This window comes from Diospyros lotus, chromosome 5 (assembly GCF_014633365.1).
Source record: "Diospyros lotus cultivar Yz01 chromosome 5, ASM1463336v1, whole genome shotgun sequence".
Classification (NCBI taxonomy): domain Eukaryota; kingdom Viridiplantae; phylum Streptophyta; class Magnoliopsida; order Ericales; family Ebenaceae; genus Diospyros; species Diospyros lotus.
The window spans coordinates 16,861,296-16,877,134 of record NC_068342.1 but is presented as its reverse complement, the minus strand read 5'-3'; the positions used below and the strand labels follow the sequence as shown (position 1 = coordinate 16,877,134).

General features: G+C 35.2%; 1 protein-coding gene across 1 annotated transcript; it reads right to left on the bottom strand.

Annotated features, from left to right (window-relative positions):
- Positions 1–11,488: 11,488 nt before the first annotated feature.
- On the bottom strand, positions 11,489–13,232 carry LOC127802886 (probable receptor-like protein kinase At5g24010). The gene has a single exon (XM_052338965.1). It carries the CDS (start codon positions 13,134–13,136, stop codon positions 11,706–11,708), a length of 1,431 nt encoding a protein of 476 aa, XP_052194925.1. The 5' UTR covers positions 13,137–13,232; the 3' UTR covers positions 11,489–11,705.
- Between the last annotated feature and the right edge of the window lie 2,607 nt (positions 13,233–15,839).

Below are 15,839 nucleotides of genomic sequence, written 5' to 3'. Positions count from 1 at the left end.
TCCCAATACCCTCTTCCGCAAGGGAGTGGCTAAAATCTAAAGGTCACGAGTCTTAGGTCGTCCCCAAAGATGGACTAATGGCCAAGGAAAAACTCTACCCCAACACCCTGCTCCACAAGAAAATGGCTAAAATCCAAGAGTTACGAGCCCTAGGTCATCCCCAAATGTGGACTAATGGCCAAGGAAAAACTCCAGCCTAATACCCTCATTTGTGTAGGAGTGGAAAAAATCCAAAGGTCAAATACCCTAGACCGTCCACATGCCGAAGATGGGCTAATGGCTAGAAGAAACTCGACACCCTCCCGGTGAGGGAGTGACGAAAAATCCAAGGGTCAAGTGCCCTAAGCCATCCACAAGCTGAAGATGGACTAATGGCTGAAAGAAACTCAACACCCTCCTCCATGAGGGAGTGGCTAAAATCCAAGGATCAAGAGCCCTAGACCGTCCCAAGACGAAGATGGACTAATGGTTAGAAGAAACTCAACACCCTCATTCGTGAGGGAGTGGTTAAAATCTAAGGGTTAAGAGCTCTAGATTGTCCCAAGTCAAAGGCGGGCTAATGGCCGAAGAAAAAAAAAAAGGAAAGGCAAAAAACTCCATAGATGAGTGCCCTTTTGGTCGAGCTCGGCTAGGGCGGGGTAGGGCTGAGCTCGATAGAAGTCAGGAAAAGAAAGCCACAGTTGGCCACGAGCCAAAATGAGCTCAATAGGTGCGACTTAGCTTGGAAATCTCGAATCACACCTATGGCAAAAAAACCAAAAGAAACAGGTTAGTCAAATTAAGGCTTATCTTGTTTTTATTTACAATATATATATATATATATACATATTATAAAAAGAAAAAAGAAAAGGCAAAGCAGCAGGGTGGGAGCCTTAAAGGTCGGCCATGGCTGACCTCAAAAAAAAATATATATATATATACATTAAAAAAAAAGAAAGAAAGAAGGGGGACAAGAGCCCCAATATATATATATATATATATATATTAAAACAAATAGGCTTGGTAGTAGGGTAGGGAGCTTGGCCAGGCTGACCCTCCCCAGGGGGATCGACCAGGCCGACCCTTCCCAAGATGGATCAGCCATGGCCAAGTGGTCAGGCCATCCTGCCCCCCACCCCCCAAGGAGCTCGGTTAGGCCGACCTCGGCCCTAGCCGAGCCTCGGCTATGGCCGCTCTCGGTCTGGCCGAGCTAGGCTAAGGCCGAGGTTGGCCATGGTTGACCTAGCCGAGGTTGGCTTGGAAGACCCTGGCAGTGTCTCAACCAAGGTCGAGCGTGAAGAATAGCCATGGTCGAGCCTGGCCATGGCGGATTTTTGCCCTAAAAAGGCTAAGAAAAATGCAAAAAATAATAAAATAAAATAAAAATAATAAAAATAGAAAACACAAAGGAAGAAATAAAAAAAGGGAGAAGGGGGGAAAAACTAACTTCAAGAGTTTGTGACTTGGTTGTCTCATACTTAAAATACTTTTATGCATCTTGGGGAGAATCTACAGTCAAATAACCTCAGAAATTAAACTATTTCTCGACCCAACATGATTTTTAGCTTGGCTCAAGGAGTAGGGGGCAAGTGATGTGACACCACCTAAAATTATAAGAATACCCCTACGCGCTAATAGTCTCACTCGCCACGTGGATTACCCAAGAGACTGACACGTGGCAAGTCAACAATCCAGAGCAGAATCTAAAAAATTCAGGGCCTGACCGCGAGACCCGTTCCAACTTGATCGGGGTCTTGGGAGTCGTGCTCGCCCATCTCAGGTTTGTCTCAGGTACCCCATAACGGACCTGCCTATAAAAAGCAGGGGTCCTCACTGGATATGAAAAAATAGCTCTCCAACTCTTACATTTATTACTACCTGCATTTACTCTACTAATTTGAGCTTCAGAGTCCACCCCAAGGGACCCTTAGCCCCGTCACTCAATTGTCTTGCAGGTTCTATCACCGAGGTTCGACATTCCCACATATCCGAGGTTCTATTCCTGAGGTCTATTTGTAGAGGTGGCACACGTGATGGTCGGTCCCAAAAACCATCATTAACACCTAATAAAGTTAATAAGAAATATGTCAAATACCATAATATTAAGTTAATAATTTAAAATATTAATTTAAGAATGAACAGTAAGCAAGAATTAGATTTAGGACAAAATATCATTTATTTTTTAATAGTTCAAGGAATTATAGATATATAAAGCCACTAAGATGTCACCGTTTAGTTTTCCATTTACTCTCAGTTAACTTGTGATAATTCTAACCCGAGATTCAAATTTGACTCTAGTTAGGATTTATCAATAATTAACGATATATTTTTTGTGCCTCATCTCCTAATTAGAATATAGATATATTAATATTTTATATATATATAAGTGTTATGTTTATATATAGATATCCAACACCCTAAAAAATTATAGTATCAATTTCATTATAGAGATATTCTTTCATTGCCCATTATTTTTTCTAATTTGGATTTTTCACATAAATCTTTTGTGCTCTTTTGTGTATTTGATGGTTTGATTATAGCAGATTTTCGATCCTAAAATCTTATAAAATAGTATTAGAGTCATTGGATTAAACTATCAGCAATTCTCAATCTCAACCATCAGATCTACAACCCTTCATCATTCTCTTCTTCTAGGGTTTAATTTCTTGTCGCTGCCATTGTTAGCCACTTTCTCGCAATCACTGCTGACCACATAAGCTAAGGTGATTGTTCGATCGTCGCCTTCCCTTTCGCAATCAATAGTCAGTCTTTTTGCCTTTTGCCACTACTAACGACTACATATCTACTATTTCTATTAACATTACACCTCTTTCCATCGCTAACAATCTTTGCCTGCCCATATCTACTTGGATTCAGCAGATCCGTCCAGCTTAGACTGCCTAAATCCAACCAAATTGCCCAATCATATTAGATCTACCCAGATTCAATCCAATCAGACCAGATTCTTTGTTAGATATTGATGTCACTAAATTGTTGCATATGCGTTTTGGACATATAAGTAAAATAGGTATGACTGAATTAAGGAGAAAAGAACTTGGCAAAGTACTAGAAAATTGAGGTTCTGTGAGCATTGTGTCTTTGGGAAGCATAAACGAGTTAGATTCAACAAAAACATTCACAACACAAAAAAGACATTGGGCTATGTTCATTATGATCTTTAGGGTCCTTCTAGAGTATTCTATAAGGAGGTGCTAAATATGTGATGGAGAATAATAATTAGTATTTTTTTTTTTATTAAGAAGTCTAGATGTCAGCCTAACCTTTAATTGAGTCCATTTAGAGTTCTGGAAAAATAAGTTAGTTAAGGAATCTTGAAAAGTTGATTTTTGTAATTAAGAGTCTAAGTAATTAAGAGCAGTCCAAAAGTTAGTTAAATGTCATTTATTTAGTCTCTTAAGGGTCCAATATGTCATAAAACTTAGAGGGTCTATAAATGAGGGTTTCCTTCTGTATTTTGGAATAGCTTTGAAGAATATTTCAGTCTAATATCTTTTAACATTAACTTTTATTCTCTTAGATAAGTTATTTAAATTCTTGAAGTTTTTGTCCAATGAGATGGACTCCTTCCACACATCCAACCTTTTAATAATTTTCCTTGGGGCTGCATCAGTTTTGGTGTTAGAGCCAAACTGGTCGTACATAGGAAAGTTGTTCCTACATTTAAACGGAAACAAGAAGCATAAGAGAATACCAAGGCAGGCTCACCAATCGTGAAAGAGATGATTTGTTGTAGAGTATTGTCCGAGATATTCATAACCTCTCTACTCGAGTTACTAGTCTAGAAACGTGGAGAGGGGCAACAATAGTCAATCAACAGGAAGGAGACAATGAGAATTTCAACAACCATGAAGGGTTAAATGATGAACATGATGCTAGAAGTAATGATAGTCTACCACGAAGGATAACAACCAGGCTAAATGTAATGAATCGAAATTACCCTTTTAACAGGGTTCCAATTCATAGCAGTTATGAGCAATTTCTGGAACAGAATTACACCTATGATGATATCACCAAAAGGGTTAGAGTTAATGTCCTAGATTTTTCTAGAAAGCTAGATCCCCAAGCCTTCACTGATTGGATAATAGATTTGGAAGATTATTTTGAATGGTATGGGATGATTGAAGAAAAAAAAGTGTGTTTTGCAAAAGTGAAGTTGAAGGGGCAGGCACGAATATGGTGGCGCAATGTTAAAACATATATCAACAGAGTTGGCCAAGCTCCTATTATCCATGGGGAGGAAATGAAATTAAAGTTGCAAGAGAGATTTCTTCCCCTTGATTATGAGGAGTCACTGTTTGAAGGATTATAAAATTTGAAATAGGGGGACAAGTCAGTTGATGAGTATACAAAAAGATTCAACAATTTGACTGCACAATGTCAAATTAATGAGGGAGAACATCATCATATCGCATGTTATAATTCAGGTGAAGAAGTTGATCAACAAGAAGATGAAGAATATTCAGTTACAGACCAAGATGATGTGGAAAAAGTTGAAGGAGCTAAACAAGTGACAATGGTGATGCAACGTACTCTTGCAGCCCCTAAGGATTATACTAAAAACAATTGGCCTCAAACCAACATTTTTGCACCAATGTAAAATATGGAGATCAGGTGGTCAAGTTAGTTATTGATAGTGGAAGTTGTGCCAAAGTTGTCTCACGAGCCCTAGTAGAAAAGGTGAAGTTGAAATGTAGGGAACATTCAAAACCTTATAGGGTTTCTTGGATCAATAATACTTCACTTCCAGTCATTAAACAAAGTTTAGTTACATTCTCCATCGGTGATTATTATGGGGAGACCCTATGGTGCGACGTAGTTCTGATGAAGGTGGCACACATCTTGCTTAGCCGACCATGGCAGTATGATAGAAAGGTCATCCATGATGGTAAGACCAATACTTATATTTTTAGTTATAATTGGAATAAGATTAAGTTATTGCCCATGAAAAGAGAAAATTCCCAAACAAAGCAATCAACAGCAAAGACTGTCAGCATATTATCACTGAAGCAGTTTGGAGGAGAAAGTAAAAGAGAAAGTGGTATTATTTATGCATTGGTTGTTGATAAAATAGTTATTAAGCTTTTTCACCTTTTTAAGAAATAAACTTAATCAACGAAGTAATGCTATAAATAAATTTAAGAAAGCGGTACACAAGATGTAGAGTGGTTTAACCTCAACTGCTTAATTCACTACCTTGATCTACAACCAAGGATTTTTCAATCACATCCACTGGTATATTATATTACCTTGTAGTTTTAGTAGACTCACTACAAACTTTTAACCTTGACTTTTTACAAAGGGCTTAACCACAACCACAATAGTTTCACAAGACAAGGTTTAACCTTTACAACTTGACTTTTCAAATAGGCTCAGCTAGAACCATTACCTTTTAAAGACTAAAGTGTAACATTTACACAACTTCACAATGAGTTTGTGATGGGATAACACACGAGAAAGATGAATGGAACAATAAGCTCAAAGACTCTTCTCTTGACTTAAAAGAGTTACAAGATTTGAGATAAAGCTCATTTTCAAACAATTTCTCATAGAAATTTTTTTGAATGAATAGCTTGTGAGAAGCAAAATTAAAAAGTAGGAAGAACTCGCAAAGCTCATTTGAAGTAATATATACGCGTGAATGGATTAGTTAACCTTCATCAAGCAGCTTCTTCTCCTATTTATAGATTTTTTGGACTAAATGTTAGCTACCATGACAGATTTCAAAATGAATATTTAATTTTGTCTCACAATTACCACTTTTTGTCTCTAACGACTTCAAATAACATTTATTAATTTATACAAGAAAGCTCATGTCTTCTTATCAACATTTAATGAACTGAAAAATGTAAACTGTCAAACATTGAATGCGCTTAATGACTATAAATTTCAAATTCAGATAACAGTACTACAAAAAAAAATGGTTTTTAGCGGCAATTTTTTTTTCTTTTGCATTTAACGGCAGTGAAAACCGCCGTTAAATCAGCAGTCGCAAAGCATTTAGCAGCAGTTTCGGAACTGCTGCAAAAAATTTGAAAATATTGAATTTTTAATTTTAGCGATGGTTTCAAAACCGCCACAAAAATTTAAAAATTAATTAAATTTTTAATTTCAGCACCCTGCGCTGGCTGGCCAGGCAGCCCCCCGACCGCTCGGGGGCCCTAGCCCTGCACGCTCGCCTAGCACCTGCGAAACCCGCGTGTTTTCCCGCCACACGGTGATCCTGGAAATTAATTTCCAGCTTCATCTTCCCAAGTTTCGAACCCAAGACCTCCCATATGTGCATGCGCTCGCAAACCGTCTGATCTGCGAAGTCTCCTTGTAATATATACGCAAATATAAATTATATACTAATCTAACCATTATTTTATAGAATTATATTTTATATTTTTAATATAAATTAAAAAAATTAATTAATTGATTATTTTTTAAAAGAATAAAGGAATAAAATAAAAATAAATTAATTGAGTTAAATTAAACAAATTAATTGATTAAAAAATAAAAAGAAGATTTTATATATTTTTTAAAAACTATTAAAATTTTATATATTAAAATTTTGTTAAATTTCTTTTTATTTTTTTAAATTAAATTTTTAATGAATTTGTGATTAATTTAAATTAAATTTTAATTTTTTTTAAGATTTTATATTTTTTTATTAATTTAATTTTTAATTATTATCTTAAGGAATTTTTAAATTTTTAATGAATTTCGCGGTAAATGTTAATTTAATTTTAATTTTAAATTATTTAATTATTTTTCAAATTTAGCGACGGTTTCAAAACTGTAGCAAAAATTAATTTAATTTTAATTTTTAATTATTTTTTAAATTTAGCGACGATTTTAAAAATCGCCACTAGATTAATTTTTAATAAATTTTGAGGTGGTTTTTCAAAATCGTCACAAATTTTAATTTAATTTTTAATTATTTTTTGAATTTAGTGACGATTTTACAAAAATCACAGCTAAATTTAATTTAATTTTTTAATTATTTAATTATTTTCTTAATTTAGTGTAAGTTCTTTGAAAATCGTCGCAAAATTAAATGTTTTAATGAATTTTGCTGCGATTTTTCAAAACTACTGCAAAATGTTAAGAAAATCGCTGCAAAATACCATGTTTTGCGACGATTTTCAAAATTGCCACAAAAAATTAATTTTTTTGTAGTGATAACTCACTCGACTGATAGATCCTTAACAGTCCATTGAAATATATCTTTAGAAAACATATATTCGACTAACTTGAAAATTATATAAAAAGATACTCAAATGATTTTTCAAAAAATAAAAATAATTATGTAAAACTCTTAACCAACAGATACCCGATTGATTCAAGTATATTAGTCAATTATAATAACAACGTTACTTTATTCAATATATAGTCAAACTTTGATGCTCTTGTAGATACAAAGTTAATCTCAAGCATACTCGAGTATAAGAAGGATTTTCTTATAATTATATGAAGTGTCAAACTCGATTAAAACATTTAGAAGAGTATTAATGTATATCACGTACTTGAGTTAGAACTTTGCAATAATCAGTTGAATCACCTTGACACTGGATTAAGACAACATTGAGCAATATTTTTTAGAAGGCTTTTATACATAGTTGTTTTTCAAAAGATATTTTCTCAAAAGCTTAACATACTCAATTGATATATATATATATATATATATATGAAAATGAATTTTTCAATACAAAAATATTTAGAGTAAAAATATTTTGAAAATCATCACTAAACCAAATTTACTAAAAAATATATTTTCTAAAGATATTTTCTTTATAAATTAAAACACAAATTTCTCAACATTCGTCAAGTAGAATAAAAAACATTCCTACCCCCAATAATTAGAATCTAAAGTGCATGCAGAATACATTATCAAAATTTTGGGATCTAATTCCAGAAGAATTACCAATTGGTCTTCCCCCTATGAGAGATATTCAACATGCAATTGATCTCATACCAAGAGCATCACTTCCAAACCTACCAGCTTATCAAATAAGCCCAACTGAACATGAAGAGTTTCAGAGACAAGTACAAGATTTTCTATCCAAAGGTTACATTAGAGAAAGTCTCAATCCATGCGTTGTTCCAGTGCTATTAACACCCAAAAAGGATGGCAGATGTGCATTGATAGTCAAGCAATTAATAAAATAACCATCAAGTGTCGATTCCCTATACCAAGACTTGATGATATGCTTGACCTATTGACAACAACAAAAGTGTTTTCTAGAATTAACCTCAGAAGCAGTTATCATCGGATCCGCATTCTACGAAGAGATGAGTGGAAAATAACATTTAAGATAAAAGGAAGGTGTTATGGGGTGCCCTAAAAATTTTCCCAAGTCATAGGCAATTTCCATTGAGACCAAAGTCCCTGGAACAGTCTTTGGGACAAAAGTCACTGAGGTTAGTCTAGCCTTCTCATTTTGCATAGTCTAAAAGCTTTTTCAAAATCTCCTAGACGAAAGATACCCCGTGGCCCCCAATGCTTTAGGACCACCCGAAGATATTCATCGAGACGTCTTAACCCCGAAGATATCTCCAAACCCTTTAACCTCACCCGATACATCTCTCAGAAGAGTCTGAGAACTCATATGTGGACCCCACCTAGCATCTATAAATATCTACCTCCATGGAAAATGGACCTTTTGGATCCTTTAGCTCTCTAAGATTTACCTGAAAGACGTCTTCTCTATGCTACTCTCTAGGACATCGAAAGACACCTTAATACACACATCATACCTACTTATATTTGCATACTCATGTATGAACGTCTAGAACTACATTGTTTGACTTAGGCATCAGAGAGCTTGCATGGGGAAGACCCTTGTGTGCTTGTCTAATGTCTTTTTTTGTTGCAGATTCAGCTAAGTCTTTGATCCTTGAAGACCTATTAGAAGCAAAAGCCTTCCCTGGAGACCCTTTGGGACCCCCCCCCCCCCCACACACACTCTCAGATCCTTGAAGACTCTCTTGGGTTGACGATCCTAAAGGCCCCATCCGGTCTCCTAAAGCTTTGGCCTTCTAGGACTATTAATTTGATTCAGACCCAGTTAACCTCACTTGCGATATCTTGAACCCTCTATCTCGCTATGAAACTCTACTTTGGTTATTTTCAAGATAAATAAATTTAATTGTCATAGTTTGACAACAAGTAACATCAAACATTTTACACACAAAATTATATATAATAAAATTCATTATCAATACTCATTTGTCTACATGGACCAAGCCCATACAAGGCCCATAAGCTTAATTTAAATCAATAACTTTTATTGGGCCTCTCCATTATTGGCCCACACCCATTAAATTTAAATTTCTCAAGCTTCTACTTTTATTGGGCCTTTTAACCCTTGGCCCAAAACCCATTGCACAATACACATAACCCATATCTTAAATATTCACCTACACACTAATTCACTTATTTTCATTTTCTCAAAAATAATACTCTCAATAATTGCCTCTTTATCAACACCCAAAATTTTTATACATTTTTCCCCACATCTCTTTAATTCATATTTACCCAAATTTAACATTTCACTAATGGCCTCATGGATCACAATGCTTCAAATGCTCAATTCAACAACTAATATTCCCATAAAATAATTCCATCATTAAATTCGCATAGTGCCCGAAATAAAATATCAATAATGCCTAGACCTATTAACGAGTCGTTATATGATTAGTAGACACATAGCTTACCTTGGTAAACAACATTGGAAGACAGTCTAATGAATTTCACAATGTTTGTGCAGTACTATTGATGCCTATTTATAGTTTGAAAAAAAATTAAAGATGCAGTCATAGGTTTTGTTGATTCTGATTTTGTAAGAGATTATGATAAAAAGAAAAGATTGCTTACTAGATATGTTTTCACCATTAATAGTTGTTTATCAGTTGGAAGATTATTTACAATCCACTATTGCCTTGTCTACTATTGAAATTGAATATATGACAATTACTAAGACAATCAAAGAAGTTATTTGGCTAAAATTATTTATTGGTGAAATCAATGAGAATCTTTATGATAGTTTTGTTTATTGTGATAGATAAAGTGTCATTTTTCTTACCAAAGATCAAATGTTTCATGAGAGAACAAAACACATTGATATGAGATATCACTTTATTTTAGATAATATTGGTCATAGTAATGTTATTGTGAGAAAAATCAACACTCATGATAATTTTGCAAATATGTTAACTAAGTCATTGCCTATTGCCAAGTTTAGCGTTGCGTGAATTTAGTTTGTATTCATTAAGAAAATTAATTTTTCATGATTTTGCTAGAAGAGAAAATAATTAATGATTCTAGAATTTCATGTCAAATTGGATTTTATGATAGTTATGACCCAAAATTCAAATTTTGCTGTAATTAGAATTTATCAACAATTGAAAATATATCTTCATGACTTAACTTCTGATCAAAATAAAAATATATTAATATTTTTTTTGTATATATCTATAAAAGAGTGTTATGTCTATAAATAAATATCAAACACCTTAAAATTATTGTATCAATTTCGTAGTGATATTATTTCTCACTGCTCGTGACTTTTTCTAATTTGAATTTTTCCCCGTAAGTCTTTTGTGTTCCTTCGTATCTTTAATAGTTTAATTGTGGCAGATTTTAGATCCTAAAATGTTACATAACTTTTGGAGTAAAAATAACCTAAAATATTGGTTAAAGGATGAACAGTACACATGAATTAGATAAGAGACAAAACACCATATTTTATAATAATTGGGAGAGTCCAAATGTAAAAAATGTTTAGAGAATCTTGTAGCAGAAATATAGCATTCATGCATGAACCACCAATCCCAAATTCTCAATCATCAAACTCTGGAATCTATGATGAACTGTAGGCTCGTACAAGCACAACTAACCACTTCCATAAAGCACATTCCATGAAGTTTCCCACTTTGCACGAGTCTGGCAAAGATGGCTTTTGTATGCAGTTTTCTAAATTCCCCTTTTTCCCAAAAAAAAATGTTGATTTCGCAATTTAAACCCATAACCTTCTCAGTACAAAAGAGAACTTTCGCATTAGTTACAACTAACTACACAAATAATACAATGAAAATACAGAAGAAAATTATTGCATTCAATTGATAACCAACCCAAAAGGAAACTGGTAAGCTTAAGTCTTTCATCATTGTAAAACCAATAAACAGACGAGTACGGAGTCAACAGATCTTGCACTTTGCAGTCCACAATCTGCTCTGCTTCCATCCCAACTCGCTCACTCAACCTTGCAAAATCCAAATGCAGTGCAATCTCCTTGCGTGCTAAACACTGAAACCCAACTTAAGCAATACTTCTAATAATATATTAGACTAAAGATTCTAATTCCTTCTAATAATATATTAGACTAAAGATTCTAACTCAAATAATCATTCACAATGTCTAGAATTGGATTCAAAAAAAGAAAAAAAAAGCGGCGCAAATAAAAGGTTCTACTAAGATAATAACTATAATTATTACCAAATCACATAGAAGTAGAGAATAACTTTAGCAACATTACAGTGATTACACAAAAGTTGAATAAAATTTGAAGATTTAAAATCTATTCATAGAAATTGCTTACAATATGGAAGGCCGATGGTATCCCAACATCTTCAGATGTACAAAAGTGGTATACAACATTCTTAGGTCCTTGACGTAATGAGCCAACATTATACCTTCCAAAAATCCTCATTTAATCAGCAAATCACGCTTTCACTAATCGTGGCTGTATCCCAGACTTCATCAGATTATCTTCAGAGATATCCATAGATAATGGTGACCATGCCACAGAGTCCTTGACCCTGATCGCCCTACGGATGAACAGGGATGCAATTGCCAATAAACATACAGCTGCAATCAACAGAACCATAGCACCGATGTTTCTCCTCTGCCAACCCTTCAAAATAGACTCTGCACAGACCTCTCCATCAAGACTGCCCATTGCGTTATTCATCTTCATGATCTCAACACCATTGAGAATGGCATCAACAGCGTGAGTCATGCTCTTATTTGAAGGTCCCACGCTTACTGTCAAAACTTCTGAACTCTCACCATCAACCACGAAATCAGCATAGAAAGGAGAAGCCAACATCCAATTTGTTACAGCTGAAAGGTCCAAATTTTCATAGGCCAAATTCCCATTTACGTAAACATTGAAATAAAGCATGCCAAGTGAAACACTAGCAATATCGCAAAAATGCATCCGAACAAGGTACCTATAGCCCCCAATCACAGAAAATTCCCATGTAATATTCAAGTTGGGAACTGAATAATCCGAGCTGCTAAGCACTCGAGCAGTATTATAAACATTATCAGGCCCAACTTCTCGGCTTGCCCCTCCCAATTGATACTTAATCCGAGCGCTGGAGAAAACCCTCTTCGATCCATCACTCAATTTCAAGAACTCATTGTCAGGGACCCAAGTCCTCCATAAAGAATCATTAAAGGGCGTCACTTTGGGGCCTCCTACATTAACCCTATAGACAGCTTCAAGAGCAATCTTCATTAAGCCATTAATTTTCTCGCTTTTCTTAGAATTTACGAATTGGGCAACGTCAGCAATCAAATCTTTCGGCGCAGAGATAACCTCAATCGCATTCACAAACGCAAGTTTCGATTTTCTCGACGGCGTAAACGTAATACGAAGGACGTCAGTGTCGACCCAAATCATATAATCCTTAATTTTAGGTGTTTGTGTGTCCATGCCGGTGAAATTGTTCAACAAAACAAAGCCATTTGCCGAAACATGAAACTGAGAATCTGAAAATTCGAAATTCGACGAATCGAACCGGCGAAAATGAAGACGTACCAGGTGCGTCCCTTTGTCTCTGATCCTGAAGGCGTACTTCGAGGGTCTGGTGAAAACCCTAGCCGTGTGGTAAATTGGGGGCAAATTGACCGAGGGGCTTGATTCAGCGATCGCGAACGTCCGAGTTGCGGACAGCAAGCCCGATCCGAGATCAGACGCGTCGCCGGTGAAGCGGCGGTGGTAGGCGTCGAGGGTGGTGGCTTCGGAAGCTCCGCAGTCGATGAGGTAGTGGTCGATGGGAGAGAAGCCGGAGACGACGGAGAGGCGGAGGAGGAGGAGACACAGAGAAACGTAGAGAGAGAAAACGCCGGTTATCGGAATATCCATTTGGTTCGATCGACTGCAATGCAAGCTACGGCGAGAATTTTGACTTCGGTGCCCTTTTGTATTAAGAAGACGATCTGTTTGGGCCCCTTTATGGGCTGTCCCTCGTTGTACGCGCTTGCGCGTCCACTCTGTTTATAGTCGCGTATGAATAGAGGTAATCGAGTGCGATTTTGTTCACCCCCTTTTAACGGGGGTGAACGTAACCCCCGTCAGTGGGGTTAATTTTAATATTTATAATATAAAAAAATAAATAAATAATGAATAAATATTGAATTTTTTAACGAACGTAACCCCTTTTACATGTATAGATATTGAATTTTTTAATGAAAAATAAATAATGAAAAGATATAAAATTATATATGTATATTTATCTTTTAAGGTTAAAAAGAAAATTAATTTTAAAGGTATGTTTGGTATTTTTGTTGTAGTATATTGTATTATATTGTGTTGTAAAAGTAATATTAACAAAAATTGTATTTGATAAGAAGTGTATTATTGTATTTGTCAATGTTACTAGTATCGATACACAACTGCTATTTAAAAAAATAAATTATTTTTTTAAACTAAAATAAATAAATCTCTCCATGGTTTAATTTTAATATTTATAATACAAAAAAAATATTAATTAAACACTCATTATGTGCTTCCAAGTAACATTGACAAATACAATAATACTGTAATATCTCGAAATTTGAAAATAAATAATGATTATAAATATCGGTGTTTGAGGATATTGGGAATTTAAGTGGAAATATTTATTTATGTGGTTTTGAGGAAAATAAAGAATTAAAGATAATTAATTAAATTATTTGAGAATGATTAATAATTATTAATTATTATAATTAAGGTGATTATTAAATTATTTGTATTTGAGAAGTGGGAAATTAATTGTTGGAAATCTGGGGGTATAAGTGAAATAAAGAATAAAAGAAACATGGGTGTGTGTGTGTGATTAAAGGAAACAGTGGGGGTTTTGTCGATTTTTATTAAGCTTCAGGCGCCCAAAACGGCGTCGTTTCATGTAAGGCGGTGGGCAGCCTTGCTGCCACGTGGCGCGCGCTGATGTGCCCCTGCTGCAGCTTCCACGTGCCTCTGTTTTTGCTAATTTTAAGGCCAAATTGGCCATGCTTTCTGCCGAATTTTTGCTGCTTTAAATTGGTTCAATTGAAGCTAAAATTGAGATTAAATTGGGGTTAAAACAGTGAGCAAGCAGAGGGCTTTCGGAAGAAGAAGAAGGTGCTTTGAGGCTGGAAATTAGGAGAAATTTTTGTGGTTTAATTAGCTGGGTAAGTAAGTTATTATGTATTAATAATTTCGTACGGTTAGATTTTAAATATAAGTGTGATTTTGTTAATTTGGGTGATTATGCTGTGTAGGGTGTATTAATTTGGTATGTAAGTATATATATATATACATACTAATACACTGTGTGCGAGTGGTGAGTTTACTTTGTGTATATTAATTTGATTGTGAGGGTTAAACACAGCGAGTGTGCCGTGTGCTAATTTATATATCTATATGTATATATGTGAAATCAGTGTGTGAGTGTGACTCAGTGGATGAATGCAATGAAATTAGGATAAGAGAAAAGTTAAGAAATGCGTGGCCGTGTAAGTATATGGGTGAAGATATTTGTATATGCTGCTAAGGAAATATATTTCTATGTTTATAAGTTAAGCAGAATGTCCCTGGTGCAAATTAGTGATTTGTTGTTATAGTTATTATATATTAATTAATTATATACATCGAGGATGTTATTGGAGTAATATAATTTAACTTAAATATAGGACTCGTTGGGGTTTTATTTACGGTGTGTCTACATGGGATTTTAGATGGTTAAATTATTTAAATTACACGGTTAGATTTAATTAGTGTGAGTCGCGGGTTTTATTAATAGTTATTAAACGTTTTACTTCACAGCGGGAGTGCAAGGAAGGTAAGAAACGGCCTTGTAAAGGCAAGCTCCTAACCCCCTCCTCATGATCTTCAATTTTCGTGAAAGACCCAGTGATTTCTCGTATTTTATCCCCTCCCTTACTTTAATTCGGCCCTTAGCCTTATCTGTTGAATTATTATTTATTTGTTTTTAATTTAAATTATATCTGAGGTTTCTAGAATTTTATTTGTTGTGAGCCTATGGGGGTTTATACTGCCCCCATCCCTTTCGGAATGATGTCGGACCCAGCTTGGGAACTAGGTTCCTAGACGTGCGGGTTTATTTACGATTTTATTGGGCTTATTTACAGTTTTTCTTAGATTTATTTATGGTTCGGTTAGAGCTATCAAGCAGTAGAGCAGGGGTCGGTTGTTGGTAACGTTGGGGTAGACTATTGTACGGCCCTGAAGTGGACCGTCGGGTGGACACTCCTTGTCACTGACCGTTGACCGGTACCGGGCACTACTGACTAGCTCTGCCAGTATGTGATTTACTACACGTTTAGATTTATTATATTGCTGTTCATGATTTGATATGCACATGGGTATGGGTTGCATATTGGGATATTCATTTACTGAGTATGCTTGGACACGGACATGCTAGCTTGGTTAGGTTGCATCTAGCACAGGCATATGTATCGCGTGTGGTTTACTATGTGGGCGGAGCATGGCCTGATGCCTAGATGTATGGGCGCCTTGTATCACGTTGATGCTTACTACGCCATTGCATTTTATGTGCATTGCATGGCTACTGGTAGTATTTAGTTC

What these genes read in the sequence shown, in the direction of transcription:
- LOC127802886 (XM_052338965.1), bottom strand. Translation starts at nt 13,136, where the DNA reads ATGGATATTCCGATAACCGGCGTTTTCTCTCTCTACGTTTCTCTGTGT.